At 44.2% G+C, this 15,484-nt stretch overlaps 6 protein-coding genes across 6 annotated transcripts; 3 read left to right on the forward strand and 3 right to left on the reverse strand.

Annotated features, from left to right (window-relative positions):
• Positions 1-121: 121 nt before the first annotated feature.
• I206_104065 (uncharacterized protein) lies at positions 122-2,013 on the reverse strand (the record flags this gene model as incomplete). The annotated part of the gene is made up of 11 exons (XM_070202876.1): positions 122-211; positions 275-408; positions 475-574; positions 647-692; positions 747-832; positions 884-993; positions 1,046-1,114; positions 1,170-1,547; positions 1,600-1,659; positions 1,719-1,804; positions 1,874-2,013. 11 exons carry the CDS (start codon positions 2,011-2,013, stop codon positions 122-124), a joined length of 1,299 nt encoding a protein of 432 aa, XP_070058977.1.
• Positions 2,014-2,449: 436 nt separating this feature from the next.
• Positions 2,450-3,466, forward strand: I206_104066 (uncharacterized protein; the record flags this gene model as incomplete). The annotated part of the gene is made up of 7 exons (XM_019156092.1): positions 2,450-2,563; positions 2,629-2,693; positions 2,762-2,869; positions 2,932-3,027; positions 3,099-3,195; positions 3,250-3,344; positions 3,418-3,466. The coding sequence occupies 7 exons, from the start codon at positions 2,450-2,452 to the stop codon at positions 3,464-3,466; spliced, it is 624 nt and encodes a 207-aa protein (XP_019011050.1).
• Positions 3,467-5,120: 1,654 nt separating this feature from the next.
• On the reverse strand, positions 5,121-6,550 carry I206_104067 (uncharacterized protein; the record flags this gene model as incomplete). Its single annotated transcript, XM_019156091.1, has 6 exons — positions 5,121-5,402; positions 5,460-5,547; positions 5,607-5,995; positions 6,128-6,377; positions 6,452-6,477; positions 6,542-6,550. The coding sequence occupies 6 exons, from the start codon at positions 6,548-6,550 to the stop codon at positions 5,121-5,123; spliced, it is 1,044 nt and encodes a 347-aa protein (XP_019011049.1).
• Positions 6,551-6,915: 365 nt separating this feature from the next.
• Positions 6,916-7,563, forward strand: I206_104068 (uncharacterized protein; the record flags this gene model as incomplete). Its single annotated transcript, XM_019156090.1, has 3 exons — positions 6,916-7,117; positions 7,185-7,407; positions 7,470-7,563. The coding sequence occupies 3 exons, from the start codon at positions 6,916-6,918 to the stop codon at positions 7,561-7,563; spliced, it is 519 nt and encodes a 172-aa protein (XP_019011048.1).
• Positions 7,564-7,739: 176 nt separating this feature from the next.
• Positions 7,740-13,020, reverse strand: I206_104069 (uncharacterized protein; the record flags this gene model as incomplete). Its single annotated transcript, XM_070202877.1, has 16 exons — positions 7,740-7,961; positions 8,025-8,186; positions 8,245-8,431; positions 8,485-8,544; positions 8,599-8,639; positions 8,702-9,205; positions 9,277-9,418; positions 9,477-9,540; positions 9,592-9,606; positions 9,668-11,635; positions 11,686-12,081; positions 12,142-12,202; positions 12,250-12,431; positions 12,494-12,608; positions 12,658-12,944; positions 12,993-13,020. The coding sequence occupies 16 exons, from the start codon at positions 13,018-13,020 to the stop codon at positions 7,740-7,742; spliced, it is 4,434 nt and encodes a 1,477-aa protein (XP_070058978.1).
• A 510-nt stretch (positions 13,021-13,530) lies between these two features.
• On the forward strand, positions 13,531-15,308 carry I206_104070 (uncharacterized protein; the record flags this gene model as incomplete). The annotated part of the gene is made up of 4 exons (XM_070202878.1): positions 13,531-13,837; positions 13,894-14,066; positions 14,121-14,212; positions 14,273-15,308. The coding sequence occupies 4 exons, from the start codon at positions 13,531-13,533 to the stop codon at positions 15,306-15,308; spliced, it is 1,608 nt and encodes a 535-aa protein (XP_070058979.1).
• Between the last annotated feature and the right edge of the window lie 176 nt (positions 15,309-15,484).

Raw genomic sequence — 15,484 nt, forward strand, 5'->3', positions numbered from 1 at the left:
GGATTAGAGATCTACATCACACAAAAGTATACTAGTACTTTGAAGAAAATATAAAGTGCGATGAAACGCAATTTCAGATGAAAATTACATGCAACTTATACGTATATGTAAGATTATATGACTAAAAGTTTAATTCTGTTTCACCAATAAATGGTGGTGTTTTAGGTCTATCGTACAACATTTCAGGTATATCACATGGTAAACCGTCATCCTATCGTTTATCGCGTCAGCTGAAAGAGAGGAAACTCAACCTCAAATTTCTCAGCTGACTCACATCAATATCAAATGCAGCCCATTTCAAACCTTTTGAAGAACCTGACATTTCCGCATGTACATAACGAAGTTCATCCCCTCCTTGTCCACGGAATAAACATAGTCGAAGAGTTTTACCTGTAGTCCATGAATCACCTAATCAAACCACCTCATGATGTCAGCCGATTTACAATTCACTCTGAACAAAAGTAGCAAATATACCTAATTGGGGCATGAGAATTGCTCTATCCCCTGTATCGAAATTTGCAGGTTTATTTTCGGCTGTCAATAGCTTTGTAGCCATTTGATTGCAAATGATGACCTACAAAATTCACTTAGCTGGTAATATGGGTCAAAATGATAGACAGCAGCAAAGGCGAAAAAGAGCACATACAGCACATTTATGAAGTGTAGTAGCTTGTCCGATCTTCTGTTTGACCCTATGTATACGAGGTAAGCTGCTGTACGACAATAGTGGAAGAGAGGCAGCTAACAAGTCCATCATTCTCCTTCTAGTCGACATGTCGAGACTAGGTTGTCGAAAGTGAAAGCTCAATGTATCGATGACAATCAGATTGACCTGATAGACAATTAGCCTGTGTAAAGTACCTGAGGTATATAGTCAACACACCTTGGGATAATTTTCCAACCATTCGTCGAGGGTGTGTAGAAAAGCTACCATATGAGTCTGGGTTGGTATTCGTACAAAGTGTATTCCATGTATGATGTCCCTAGGTAGAGCTGAGCTCTGATCAGACTCGCGTCTTGAAATCTTCGCGAAATTCTAGCTTACTAGCGCGTGTTCGAGTGAGCGCTTCCGCAGCTGAGCGAACTCGTTCCGCTGTGATCCCACCTTCTGTATCTAATATCACGTGTTGTCAGCTATGATCCACTACGTAAATTGGAAAAGAGCTGACCTAAGATTAGCACTTCACCTGCCTCCATTTCTTTCTCGTCTGATATGCCCGCACTAGTCAGTCTGGCACTTAACACTACTCCCAAAGCCATTGCAGTCTTGCCAATTCCGGGTGGTCCGGCAATCTCAATTGTCATTCCCGGTGTAATAGCTCCACTATCTTCCTTTTCTTTGCCCTTCCTGAACACTCCAGTATTTGCCTTGCGACGATGGGGAACATGAAATTGCGCTATCAAGCGATCGATGGATGTAGAACAAGTTGAGAAATGAGGTAGGTAAGCTGAGGAAAGAAGATCGGCCGCTGTAGACGCTTGAATTTGACTCTGCAGCGGTATTTGAGTGCTATCTGATCCAGCCTTTGACGATGTAGAAACTCCAGCTTCGATACGTCAGCTATTGGTCCGCCGGGAAGATCCCTCTCGCTGACTCACCTTGTAGGGAACTAATCTGTTGCAATAGATCTTCCGCTTGATTTCTTGATATTCCAAGCTCTAGTGGTCTAGTGAGCATGAGCAAAAGCTTGAAGACTCGTTCGACAAAGTAAGCTCACCTGCACTTAAGTCACTCGCAGACGATGATCCAATGTCATCTATCGTAATATAGCCTGCATCATGGAGAGATTCGCGTAGCGAACGGCTAAAAGATGGATCGGCACAAAGGTCATAATATCAGCTAAGCGAAGGTTATTAACCTCGGGAAGCTCACGGGATATCTAGCAAAGCTATCGCCTGAGCTTGCGACTGGATCATTGTATTGAGTTCATCCTCGATGAATGTAAAAGCAAGGAAAGTATAGGTAAAGAGTAATGTTGTTGTTTTCAGAGAGAGAGGGTTGAGGTGGACCATCTTAGGTGGAGGTTTATTTGATTATTGCCACACAGAGTTTATTTCCGTTTGCAAGTGGTGAGACCACGTGGTGACCATGAATTCACTGACTCTGGGGCCGCGTTTGCGCGTTGAATGCTGTCAATCCCAAGACAAGACGAGACGAGACGATGATGCAGCATTCATGAATGTACTTAGATATATGATACTTGTCAATCTGCACAACATCAAATAACATTTCGATCAAGAAGGACAACTGTCAATCATCAATCGCATACTATAGGCTTCTTTTCCATCTATTTAGACCGTATTCCTCTTGCTTCGGGTATTCAAGACGACTTAATTATCGCTCAACATGGTATGTTTCTTTCACTTATAACCACTAGCTGGTATAGGGAGACTGTCACAGGAGCACGTCAGAGCCGATGCTCATTGTTGATTTTGCATCTAGTCGGTAATGGAACTTAATGGTGGTTCCGTGGTGGCTATGATAGGGAAAGAATGTGTAGCTATAGCGTCAGATTTGAGATTGGGAAATCAAGCTGTCGGTGTAGCATCGAATTTCGACAAAGTGAGCTGTCGAGTGGTTTATCAAACATTAAAGATCGAATACCAAGCTCATTCTTCCATTTTCAGGTCTTCCCAGTGAATGATAAGCTCTACTACGGCTTGCCGGGGTTAGCCACGGACGTGTACACACTGTAAGCTGAACTTTGACTAAAACGACATGTCAAGGGGGAGAAGCGCTGATGTATGCGATTTGATGTAGGAAAGAACACCTTAGATTCCGAGTGAATATGTACAGGATGAAGGAAGAGCGAGAAATTACCCCCAAAACCTTCACGCATCTTGTTTCAAGCACATTATACGAGAAAAGGTGAGCCGTCCAATTCCTGCAGTCTGCAACCACAGCTGACTTAAAACAATCGCTATTGATAGATTCGGCCCATTCTTCATCGAACCTGTAGTAGCTGGACTTCCTACTCCCACAGAATTAGAACCTCATCCTAAACCATTCATCTCCACCATGGACACGTGAGTCGGCATTGCAATCGGTATTGCAACCTCGAAGGTAAATGACTTACATTGCTTTTGCGCTCTTTTAGTATCGGCTGTATAACGACACCTAAAGATTTCGCTGTAGCTGGAACAGCAGCGGATAAGCTGTACGGTGTAGCTGAGGGATTATGGGAACCAGATCTCGTGAGTCAGCTGGGGAATGGTTCAATTCGCAGCTGATAGTCTGGTCTCTCCCAGGAACCCGAGGATCTGTTTGAAACTATTTCGCAGACTCTGTTAAATGCTGTCGATCGAGATGCTTTGAGTGGTTGGGGTGCTGTTGTGCATATAATGTGAGTCTGAACACAACACAAAATTGCTGTGGAGAGTGAGGAAAGTCAGGCTGATATATCGATCTGTATTCAGTACCCAAGACAAGGTCATAACCCGAACCCTCAGGGCAAGAATGGATTAAACCCAAAATATGGAAGAAGAAGGGAGCAAGAGGTTGTTGATACATAGATGCTTCAGCGAGACTAATAATGGTCCATCACATGTATATCATTCGCATACCTCGTCAGGAACGGTACAAAGCGATCACCTGTTTACTGAGATAGAAAAAAGACGAGGTTTCCCGCGAGTTCGTTAGAATGGAACATTCTCATAAGATCGGTGCTAATTCGTGCAGCTTACGACTGACGATCTGTTTTCCAGATGCCTGTGCAGCTATAAGACAGCTAGAATGATTGACAATATTGACCGCCATACTAAAGAGATTGTTACGAATTCTAGGACAAGACGGATCCGATATTGGTCAGATCCAGATGGATTGACTTTCCCTCCACCGCATAACTGTTACATCGTGCATCCCTTGCTGACATCGATTACTTCCACGCTTCTCTGCAATATTCGATCTATCCCTACTCTTCCGGTCCTTCAATGAAGCAGCGAATATCACTTGATCAACTCAAGAGGCATAACATGTCATACCTATTCGCAGCGGGGTTGAATAGGTCTCTTTAGAACTTGAGCCTGGATAATGGACTCACTGCATCCCGAAGGTGAAGTACAGGTAAATCGTACGCCGTTTCTGGGACAATCTGTATCGGATTTCGCTCATCATCAACATTGTCATTTGGTCTGATCGCCTGATCGCGAGAGAGTAAGAAGATCAAAAGGTGAAATCCATTTACAGCAGACATGATGATAAGCACAAGTGATCACTTGTCTTCCTTCAATCTGATGTAGTCTTTCTCCTCTCTCGCTAAGCCCTGACAGAGTACTTTCAGCAATTTAACTCTTTAAATTAGATTGAGAGGGCTTAGATTTACCTTCTTCATTTACAAAGAGAGGTACAGCTGAGATTGTATTAGCCAAGACCAAAGTAGCGATCATTGAGCTGAATCTGAAGAACATATTGTCGAATTGGAAAGAGTGAAAAAAAAAAAAGATAATGACGGTTCATGTGTTCTTATACCCTAATTATCCATCACGAATTGGGAAGAAGGATCAATAGATAATGTGATGCGAAAACGAACAAGAAGCGAGGCTATCCTAGAAAAGGTATCGATAGGTTGAAAGGCATTCGAGACGTCATTTATCGATATGCTGTCCACGGATTACCAGATCTGGCGGAAGTGTGATTAAGAAGGATTTTAGGCATTTGAACCCCCATCTGAGGATCTCGGTGAAGCGGTGATGATTTTCGTATGTGCTGCTCTTGTACCATCAATCGCACACTACTGCGAAGTCCTCTGATAGCCTGTGTGCTGCACAGGTCAACTGCATCATATGGGCATATGATCAATATATCTCGCTAGCTTTTCGCTTCCCGGCTGCTAAAGCTGAGTACCCTCCCAAGGGGGATTGACAGGCTGGTATGCGCAGTCGGTGGTACATCACCTCTTCTCCCTATGATTATCGGCTTATAATATCCGTATCGGAATATTCAGCTGTCCGAGTCGTCAAGGAACCACTTTGAGAAAGGCATCAAAGTGTTCCAACTTATACCTAAGCTTGAGTTGATCATCTCATTGTGACTGGAATGAATAACTGATTACATAAGAGTAGTGCATGATGTTAACAATTATTACAATCAGAAATATGTATTTTCACCAATAAGTTTGGCGTTACTTTTCTTCGTCCAGCCAATCGAGGAATTGAGGAGTAAAATAACTCAATATAATACTTGCTCCAGCTCTTACCATACTTTCAGTTGTTTCAAAAGCCATTTCCTTCAAATCGTAGATACCTTTTTCTGCACCAGCAACTACCATAGCATATTCTCCTGAAACTTGATAGCATGCCGTAGGAAGATCAGGAGCCAAACGAGCGGCATCAGAAATTATATCAAGATATGGTAATGCAGGTTTGACCATTATGAAATCAGCTCCTTCGTTCGCATCTCGTTGCTGTTCCAATCACAAATCAGCTTGTCTCCCAACAGTGTAGGCTTGAAGAAAGCTTACAATAGCACGTCGAGCGATTGATCGACCATGTGGAGGAAGTTGGTAGCATTTTCTATTACCGAAAGAGGGAGCACTACCAGCAGCATCTCTGGTTCAGATATGACATGTTAGCTTTTGACCTTGTTATCAACGTGGAAAATTACATACCTGAAAGGACCGTATAATCCACTAGCGAATTTAGCAGAGTAACTCATTAAAGCACATCGATTGGCTAAACCAGCATGCATTAAGCCTAATTTAATTGCTCTTATTCTACCATCCATCATATCACTAGGTGCAACGCAATGAGCACCTGCTTTAGCATATGCAACAGCTACTTCTGCTATACGTTGTGCGGATGGCTCCGGCTCAATTGTCGGTTGATTGGAATGACCGGGATTAGGTAGAGAAGATAAGACACCGCAATGTCCATGAGAAGTGTATTCACATAGACAAACATCTACGGTGAGCATGAGTTGAGGGAAAGCTTTGCTGAGAAGGTGAAGACCTTGAATGACTGGTGTTGAAGGATCCTCGGCTGCACTACCCCGTGCGTCCTGCAAGTTAAATGAGAATTGCATCAGATTCTATACTCTCAACATCGACATTGCAGTGGATGTCAACTCTTTTCATCTTGCCAGTACCCTTCTCGCATTTCCTGACCCCGTTCAAATAATGCAATGACTCACCTTTTCCATTTTCATAGGTACACCGAACAGTATAACACTCTTCAAACCCTTTTTTACTAATGGAGCTACGAAGCCTTCCAGCTTATTTATGCCCCACCGCTTTTGACCCGGCAACGAAGAAATGACTTCTTCGGCATCGGGATCATCAGAGATGAAAATGGGGTAGATGAACATCGATTTGGTCAGACTTCGACCATTTGATTGCCATTCTCGCAAAACGGGATGATGTATACCTCCATGGAGAATGGATCTGGATTTTTCACGAGCATCAGCTGGTCCTAGTCTTCTAGAAGCTTTAGAAGTCTTGTGGAAAGCGTAACGTACGATACATCAAGAGGAGGAGCTCTGAACTAATTATGCGGCAACCCATTAGCAGAAAGCCAAAACCCTCAAGAGCGGGTTCCAATCACTTACTTCTGACATAATATTCTACTTTTTTTTGAGATGTTCGGATGCTTCAAGTAGATCGTATGCTATTTACTATCTTATAAGAGATTGATATTGACTACGAATTGTCTCTTAGCGATCGTACGATATATCGTCCTATAGAATCAATAGCATTTGATCTTTTTTTCGCTTTACCTGTTGGTGTTTTCGGTCAACTCCTACTCTGGCGTCATCTATTAATACTTTTGGAAATCAATTTTCCCACGGTATGTTATTTGTATTTTACTGGAGTAAGGGGTCGATCTTCATTCTGCCGTTGCTTAAAATCCGCAAGCATCACTTAAACACTCGATAAAATCACATTTGAAAATAAGGGATACCCCATCTACTCCTTGAATGACATGTCAAATCAAGCTCGTCAACAAGGCGCAACTTTGCGTGGAACTGCTCAAACTGAGATTGAAGCGGGACCATCTACAAGTCCGCCCGAACAACCTCCAGCGGGAGTATTGAAATTACGTGGTGGTCCATTAAAAAAGCAAAGGGTAGTTTGGACTGATGAAACTGTAGATAATGAAGGAATGGGAAAGAAGAAATCAAAAAGTGAGTCAGGTCTACAATTTGAACAATGGAGCAATAGCTTATGATCTATGTTTTTTTCCTAAATTAGTCTGTTGTATATATCATAAACCTAAAGCATTCGATGAATCATCAGATGAATCTTCATGCTCGTCTTCTGACGAAGAACATACACATGATTCATCAAAATCAAATGGACGATCCAATACTCATAAGCATAAACACAGAGTAAGAGAAGGAGGTAACGATGAACTGGGAGAATCAGATTCACAAAGTTCGGAGTCGGATGGTGGGGCAGGTGATGGACGTGCTAGGTATGTTATCACAATGCTCTCTAGCGCGCTGATGAACACTTATAACCTTATTAAACCCGTAGACCCGCTATAAAACCTAGAAAACATAAACACTCTCATAATTGCGATTCAACTGGAGGGCGAGTGAACAAATACGATGTCCAACCGAAGCCATGAGATGGTCTAATCTAAGGCCAAAAGCCAAAATTAAGGGGGATACACCTCTTACCTTTTGTAAAATCATTTTTGTCTTCACTGTATGTATAGTAGAAGGACTTATAGCACTGTATCAATACAATGAATGTATCTATCTATTATCATGACAAAGCATATATTTTTCATTCTATTTATATCTACACAAGCCCAACTCTAGCTTCCTCTTCATTCACTACGACTCGCAAAGATTTCATGCCTAACTCGAACCATTTCTCTTGAATTTCCGTCAACTTTTTCCCCCTCAATCTGGTTGACATAGCAAGAGCGAATTGCTCGCGAAGAAGTTTGATAGCGATGGCTGATTTAGGTGAAACATGATATCGGATCTTACGATCAATATGTAGGGATGAGGCAGTTATCTAAGTATTCGGATGAATGGTCAATTTCTGCTATCAAGAAGGAGTGCAGACTCGAGATCTTACCCTGAAATCGGCAACATCACCACAAAGCAGAGCCAAAGCTTTATCGTCAATCGGTCCAGTCTCCCAAGCGTAGAGTCTCTTGGATTGCATTATCGTAAAGTACGCTAGGTAATTCGTCCCAAAATCGGATCGTGACACTTTGAAATTGACTGAACTTGGATGCTGAGATGATATATTATGTCAGCTTCATTTAGTTACGTCTGCAGTATTGGACACCCACAATGGCTACAGGTTGTTGGTTGATGATGGTTTTGAGGCCACCTCCCGAAGAAGGATCAAGCGATAGTAATTTGGGATAAAGACCAGCTGCCAATGCGCCTCCAAGGATATTCACGTCCGCTCCATTCACGTTGAAGTCAGGTGGAACGCTGACAAATCTTGTTCGTACGCCTCGGGAAAACCTAGCTCTGGGTGACAATACGATCAGAACCTGATCAGTCAGTCGAGTGTCTTCACTTACTGGCTGATCTCTTTGCGTTGCTGGGCATTTGTATCGACAAAGGACGAATCAACAAGATACCTGGATTCCCCTGTCAGCTTCAAGCCTGTCACGTTAAAATCGACAATAACTCACGCTAGAAGCTGTTGACGAAGCTCTTCGATTTGTTGTAAGTTCTGTGTTTTAGTTAGACACAGGTAAGCGATAGCGCAAAAGGTGATCGGACGTCCGGACGCACCTGCAGAGACACAAAATTCTTTTTACAAAATACCCTGACAAAGTTAGGATTTTCTGAAGCCCTTCTGAAACTATCGAAAACATTGGCGATAGTCAGGAAATCACTATTCCCCACGGCAAAGCTCTTCTTGGCATTTTCAGCTTGACTTTCGAACCCAAATGGAGTGACAAAGGGTGATTTCGAGTTTAGCGTTGCGGCTATCGTGAGTGCCGGGTCCAAACACCTCATCATCGCTGCCATGAGTAAGAATTTACCTAAATGGACGTCCATAGGTAGTTTAGACAGCAGTCTACCCATTGGCGTGATATCTTCGTTGGTATTCAAGGCTTTGACCTCTACAAGAGAAGCGATCGCTCGTTGTATGTTCACCGACGATGGCGGATCGAGAGCTTGAAGCAGCACAGATTCAATTGTTTTGCCGAGTGGAACTTTGAGTATCTTGATTCGAAGGGCGAGATCTTGGAGAGATAGACGAAGCATTTCTGGAATGGGGTGTTCCGCCAGCTGTAACAAAATGCGTAAGAAGGCATGCCACGTATCGAATTTCCACCGGCTGAGACCGAAACTAAGCTTACCTGTGTATCATGCCTGGCTTTGGTGAACAAATGGAAAGCTAACCCTTCCTGCACTCGACCGGCTCGACCTCGCCTTTGCTTAGCATTACTTCGAGCGATATAGGTTTCCACCAGTCGAGAGAGCTGTCGCTTCTCATCATACCTGCGATATGGTTAATGAAATTAAGTGTGTCACCTTTTCAATAACTGACCAAACTTACCTCATTTCTCGATGCTTGCCGCTATCGATAACGCATGTGATATCAGGAATAGTCACACCGGTCTCTATCAGATGTCATCAGTCTTGTTATATCTGGTAGTTCTCTCCTCACTCACCGGCAATGTTGGTAGCTGTAAGATTATTTAAGGCGATGTCAGCAATGTACTGCAAATTGAAGAAAGAAAGGCTCACAAATGACTATCTTCCTAATTCCTTTTGGCGGGATATCGAAAACTGCACTTTGACCCTCTGAGCTGATCGTCGAGTGTAATGGGTACACCATGAAATCTCTACTGCCGAACGCGGGGTGTGATTGAAGTAAATCCGTAAGTTTCCTGATTTCCGCCAGCCCTGGCATGAATACCAGTGTTGCTTGAGAAAACGCAATCAAAGACGAGTCTTCGTAGCATATTTTTTCCAGGAGACGAATAATGAGATCGTATGGGATCTGTCTGGAATCCAACAGATTAAGTGTTGAAACAGTATTGGAAGAATACTTGATCGAAGACAGCTTTGCGGGATTCGACGAACGGCTTGGATCATCTTCCTCTCCATCTGACGGGTCTGAATCTGATTTGGCACCTTCTTCATTCCACTCTACCATCTGGGTGGTAGGTTTGAAATTTCTGCCTCGCAATGCATACGGGGAATCCTCGCTGATTTGCCAGTCGGCGATCTGGACGGCATCTTCCAAGTAGTTGACTTGAACAGGGAAAGTCCTGCCTGGCACAGATAGGAAGGGACAACCCCCAAAGAAGTTGGATATCTTCTCAGCATCCACTGTAGCTGACATGAGAACTACTTTTAGATCTTTGCGTTGTTGCATCAAATTCTTGAGCACGATGAGGAGGAAATCTGATTCGATTGATCTCTCGTGAACCTCGTCAACGATGATGTGAGTGACTTCGTCAAAAGCTGTCCCTTTCGAACCACCTGCCGATCCGCTTTCAAGCATACGGAGGGCAATACCATTGGTAACAAACGCTAGTCTTGTTGATGGGGAGACTTTCGCTTCCAAACGGATTGAATAACCAACCAAGGAAGCATTTGTACCCATGGTTCCGGCAGAGTCTCCCAGCTCTTGTGAAACTCTTTGTGCAAGGGATATAGCACTGATTCGTCGAGGTTCGGTAACATATATCTTGCATGGTTTTCCTTTCGCCAATTGATCTTCTAAAATGAACGAAGGGAGTTGAGTGGATTTACCGCAACCAGTCTCTCCACTAAGCACGATGATTTGGGACTCTTCCAGTGATGACACGATCTGTTCTCTGAAAGACGCGATGGGCAACGTGTTCCGTTGATGAAGCATGGTTTGGTATGCTGAAGAGCTTCGACGTTTTGCGAAGTCGTCCTGGTCGTCCTGCAGTTTCTGCGAAAATCGGTCGGCTTGTTCAACTTCGCTCTTGATATTTGGTGTTGTGGTACCGGTAGATGGAGCTTTGACAGTAGCGTCTATCTTTGAATCTGTCGGTGGACCCACGGCTTTCTTCTCATACAGGGCTTTGATTTTAGCCCAGATTTCCCTTTTCCCAACATCTTCCTCGTCTTTTCGTTTGTTCTCCTCTTCTTCCCACAGCTCCCTATAATCAGGAGGCATCGTGCGCCAATTCAACCCTATTAGAGTACCGTCTGTTGAAAGTTCGCTGAGGGCGATAGTGGAGACATAATTTTCCGCTTCGGCCATATCATTACATGCAATATCATCCATACGCCACACTTTGCGTCGTCCAGTCGACCATCGAATCTCGAGACCAGCTCGACTGGCACGGCTGCTGCCTGACAATTTGGCGTAAGTGAATACAGCCTGTTTGGATTGCTTGGTGACAGCTGATTTGAGGATATTCTTTGGGATGTTGCTGGCAAAAGAGGATTTTGGTATTGTCATAGACCGGACAGTGATTGATGTATTGGCTGTTGAATGATCGTTGACCGTCACTGCCTCCGTTGGCTCGTCTAAAAGTCCCCCGAACAGATCGCCGTCTTCATCGTCAGCCGCACTGAAAATATCCGGGGCGGCGGGTGGAGTGATAGGATCTTCTGGGTCAACGGCTTCCACAGCTCCTTGGCTGCTATCACTGGGCGTGACGGATGTTCCTTTGAGCTTGGCTGCTAGAACGGCAGCATCTCTCTGCGATTTCAGGGATTTCAATATGACATCTGCACGAAGATTAGCGATGGTTGACCCTTATTCAATGGTGCTAACTCACCAGCATCTTTCCGGCTGAAAAGATATTCCTTCTCCACCTTGACTATCTTGTCTTTCAGAGTCCTGATTTCGGGCGTTTCTATGATGACAGCACTTTTCCCTTTCTTCCCTTTTGCTTTTGGGCCGCCTGGTGCTGATTTCAAGTTGTCAAGCTCAAGAGATAGATTGGCCCACCTCTCATTAATTTCGCCCGGATTGAAGTTGCCATCATCGCTAGACTCGGAAGAACTGTCCGCTTCGTGAGACTGAAACAGTGATGTTGCTTCCGATGAGCTGGTGGTGCCATGCGATGGTATCATTTCGGCTGACGGTTCAGTCATTTCGTCCACTATGACTGGTGGTGCTTCTTCTAGAGGTAACTCAAGCAAAGGCTCGTCTGATTGCATGAGGCTCGGCTCTTTGGTTTTCAAATCAGGAATAAGTACCAGAGAGAAAATGATCATATCCCGCTACTTACCCTCTTGTTTAGCGTACTCTCCTCTTTGTAGGCATTCATCTTCCGTCAAATGGGTCCACATCTGCGCTTGCATCAGTTGAGTTCACATGGACATCTCGATGAACTCACCCATTCCATTGCTTCTTCCCAAGTATCCGTCTCTCCCAGACCTTCTATCAAACATTGTTCGATCCTTTCATCACGGAAACCAAGCTTTTTCAGAACGTGATAAGTAATGTAAAAGCGTAAAAGACTTTTCTCCGTGTCATTGCCGGATGCAGAGGATGGAATAGATTTAGGTACAGCTTGGCCTAATTTGTGCAGTGTAAGTATTCAGCTATATTCAAATCTGCCAGTACAATCAGCTGCTTACCCTCCACGATTGAGCCATTCTCACTTGCAGCCAACTGCAAAACCTCCTCTCTTACCTTCTCGTCTAATTCTAATTTGGGGAACGATGTTGCTAACCTTCGATCATATTCTATGGTCTGAAGTAATTGTGAGTTGACTGCTAAAGGAACACAGGGGATGACTGACCTTGATGATGCGGGAGACCTCCTTCTCACCCTTATCGTGCAGTTTGTCGACTAGCGATTGAAGAGCAGCTTTTCCTATCGCTTCTTCATCTTCCCAATCAGCCTGTGCTGTGGGTTTCCCTGAAGCACTACCTCCATTTATACACGCATCAATTCCATTTTTAGATAGTGCTGGACCTTTGTCTGCAGGATTGTCTGCAGATTTCGGATCGTTGTCAAGCGAAGGAGCGGGAGCAGGTTCTGGCTTCTTCGTCACTATTGACGTGGTTGCAAAACCTCGTTGCACGGCTGCAGAATTTGTTAGTAAGAGGTAACATGCTTGAAGTCGGGACTCACGCTTCAAAGAAAGCTTCTTCTTGCCCATTTTTTGACTGACAATCGGTTATAAGGCTTTGTGATGTGATGAAAGTGAATATGAACTCGCAACTAAAACTCTTTTATAGATAATATAAATGCTGAAACCGATGTGGAGCCCCACCAGTCAAAGGTGATATTGGCTATTGGCGGCGGTGTCCGGTTATTGTTAATAGATGACTAACATTATAGTGTATTGCATAAGCAGATCATTCTTCATTTCTTCATATATTACGACTACCAGTACTTGTGTTTGCCACTCTTACCTCTTGCTAAGCTATTACATAGATTACTTCTTGATTATTATCTCTTCTCATAGAGAGATCTGCCTAAGCCTACTGCAGCGCTATATACCATACCTCATTCATTGTTTTCGACCCACAATGTCATCGTAAACCCTTCCAACATCAGCCATCTGTTCTTTCTCTCCCTGTTAATTACGCTTTATACCCAACGAAACTAATACCTTAAATCGATAGACCAAATATCGATTGATTGGTTCTCACGCAGATAGTCAGCAATGCCAAAGAGGAAGTGCGCGCCATGCGACTCTTTACCTCGACCAACATTACAACTAGGATCGCTCGACGCCGCTTTAGATCTATTAGCATGTGACACTTTCACTCGACTAGATGGATTGACGGCAAAATTCGAATCATGCGCTAATGTGAAATTGGAGGAAGGCGTAGTCAAGGCAAGATGGGAAGAGGCTGTTAAAAGATACTGGGTGATAAGATCGATGAATGAGCTATGTTGTACAGCTAAGAAGGCAGCTATCAAAGATGTTGATGGCGAGAATATGGACGAAGATTGCGATAGTCGAGCTGGCAAGTCTTATGAAACCCCTCTTTCCGCACCATGCTGACGAAACCAGCTGCTACAGACAACGAGAAACAAGATGTGAACGGTAGACCTATGCCCAATCGACATCATATAGGAGCTGTCGCTACTCATCAGCTTAATGCAGAGGAAGAAAGGGAATGGAGAAGATGGACTCCAAAATCTGGAGACGTCGTACTCGTCGAAACGGCTGACGACGGTATTTGGCCTGGCAAAGTAAGTTCAGTACGCAGTCATTCGACCTGCAGCTGCTAATAATCTTCTTGACAGATCATAGACAAGAGGACGTTCTTCCAAGGTAGAACCGTACCCAGAGGAAATCACTTCTTTCCTGTCAGGATATACCATGAGGAGAAGCCGCCGTACGTATATGATGTCAGACCTTGCACCCTTTGTCAGATCGCTAACGCACCGTTGAAAAGCATCATCACCGTCAAAGCCAGATTGATACCCTTAAGTATACGTCCAAATCCACCTTTACTCGCATCTCCGCCTCTTCTCGGCGCTTACTATCACGCCGCTTCCCCGATCACCTTCGATATGCGAGCTTCATCAAGGGAGTCCCAGGCGGCTCATAACCGGACACATCCTGGAGTAGGTGATGAGTCAGATCGAGCTCAGATCAAAGCGGATAAAGACGCTTGGAATAAAAGCGTCAACTGGGTTATGAATGAGAGAAGAGTAGAAAAGCTCAGAGCCCTCAGTGAGGAAAGGGAGAAACAGTTGAGATTGGTCATCAAGTCCGATCCGTTTGAGGGAAAAGGAGAAGGATATGACAAACCCTGTAACGGCGAAGTAGGAGAAGAAATGGTGAATCTCTCCGGACCAAAGAAAAGGAGGACATTTGTGGCCGAGACGGTAGACAATGACAATTCTTCCAGTATTCAATCCAGCATTTTTGGTCCGGTCAATTTGCATTGTGCTGGACCTTCGACGCCTCAAAGGACAGCTTCTCCATCACTCGCATCATATATCCGACCGAACTTATCTACACCTCAACGACCGAATTCTCCGCGCCGATCAGGTCGAGATAAACGTCGAAATGGTATTTTTGTAGGAATGGGCGAATCAAGTCCTCGTGGACGAGGCGGCACCTACACTCCGCCGAGAATTCTACCCTCTGGAGATGAGACCGCTTTTCGAAGCTCTGGCTCACCTGTACCCACGCTTCAGAGATTTGACTTTGTCAGTCCGTTAGGTCCGGTCAAGAAAGGTAAATTGACGAACGGGTTAAACGGTTATTCCCATGCCAATGGAGATACCGATTCTTCGCCTATGATGTTAGGTTCCATTGGTAGAAGCGGTAGTTTGGAAGTAGTCAAAGAAGAAGAAGAGGAAGACAACTGGACGCTTGTTCAGAAAAAAGGTAGACGAAGAGCAGGATCGGAGCCCGCTGCTGAGAAGAAGGAGATGAAGTCTTGTGGATCGAGCAGGGAAGATGAGTCGATGGAGTTGTAGGGTACCCCTTGTTTCTCTTGTACATGTTTCAGACTATACTATAGGTTGTATGTCCATGTCTTATGACTCTTTGGTCAATATATGTAAGAAAAGCTGTCATAACTCTTCTTGGTCTCTATTTGCCACCCAATTTGAGGAGATCTGCGTTGACGGCAACCTCCACTTTACATTATTGT

This window comes from Kwoniella pini, chromosome 5 (assembly GCF_000512605.2).
Source record: "Kwoniella pini CBS 10737 chromosome 5, complete sequence".
Taxonomy (NCBI): Eukaryota; Fungi; Basidiomycota; class Tremellomycetes; order Tremellales; family Cryptococcaceae; genus Kwoniella; species Kwoniella pini.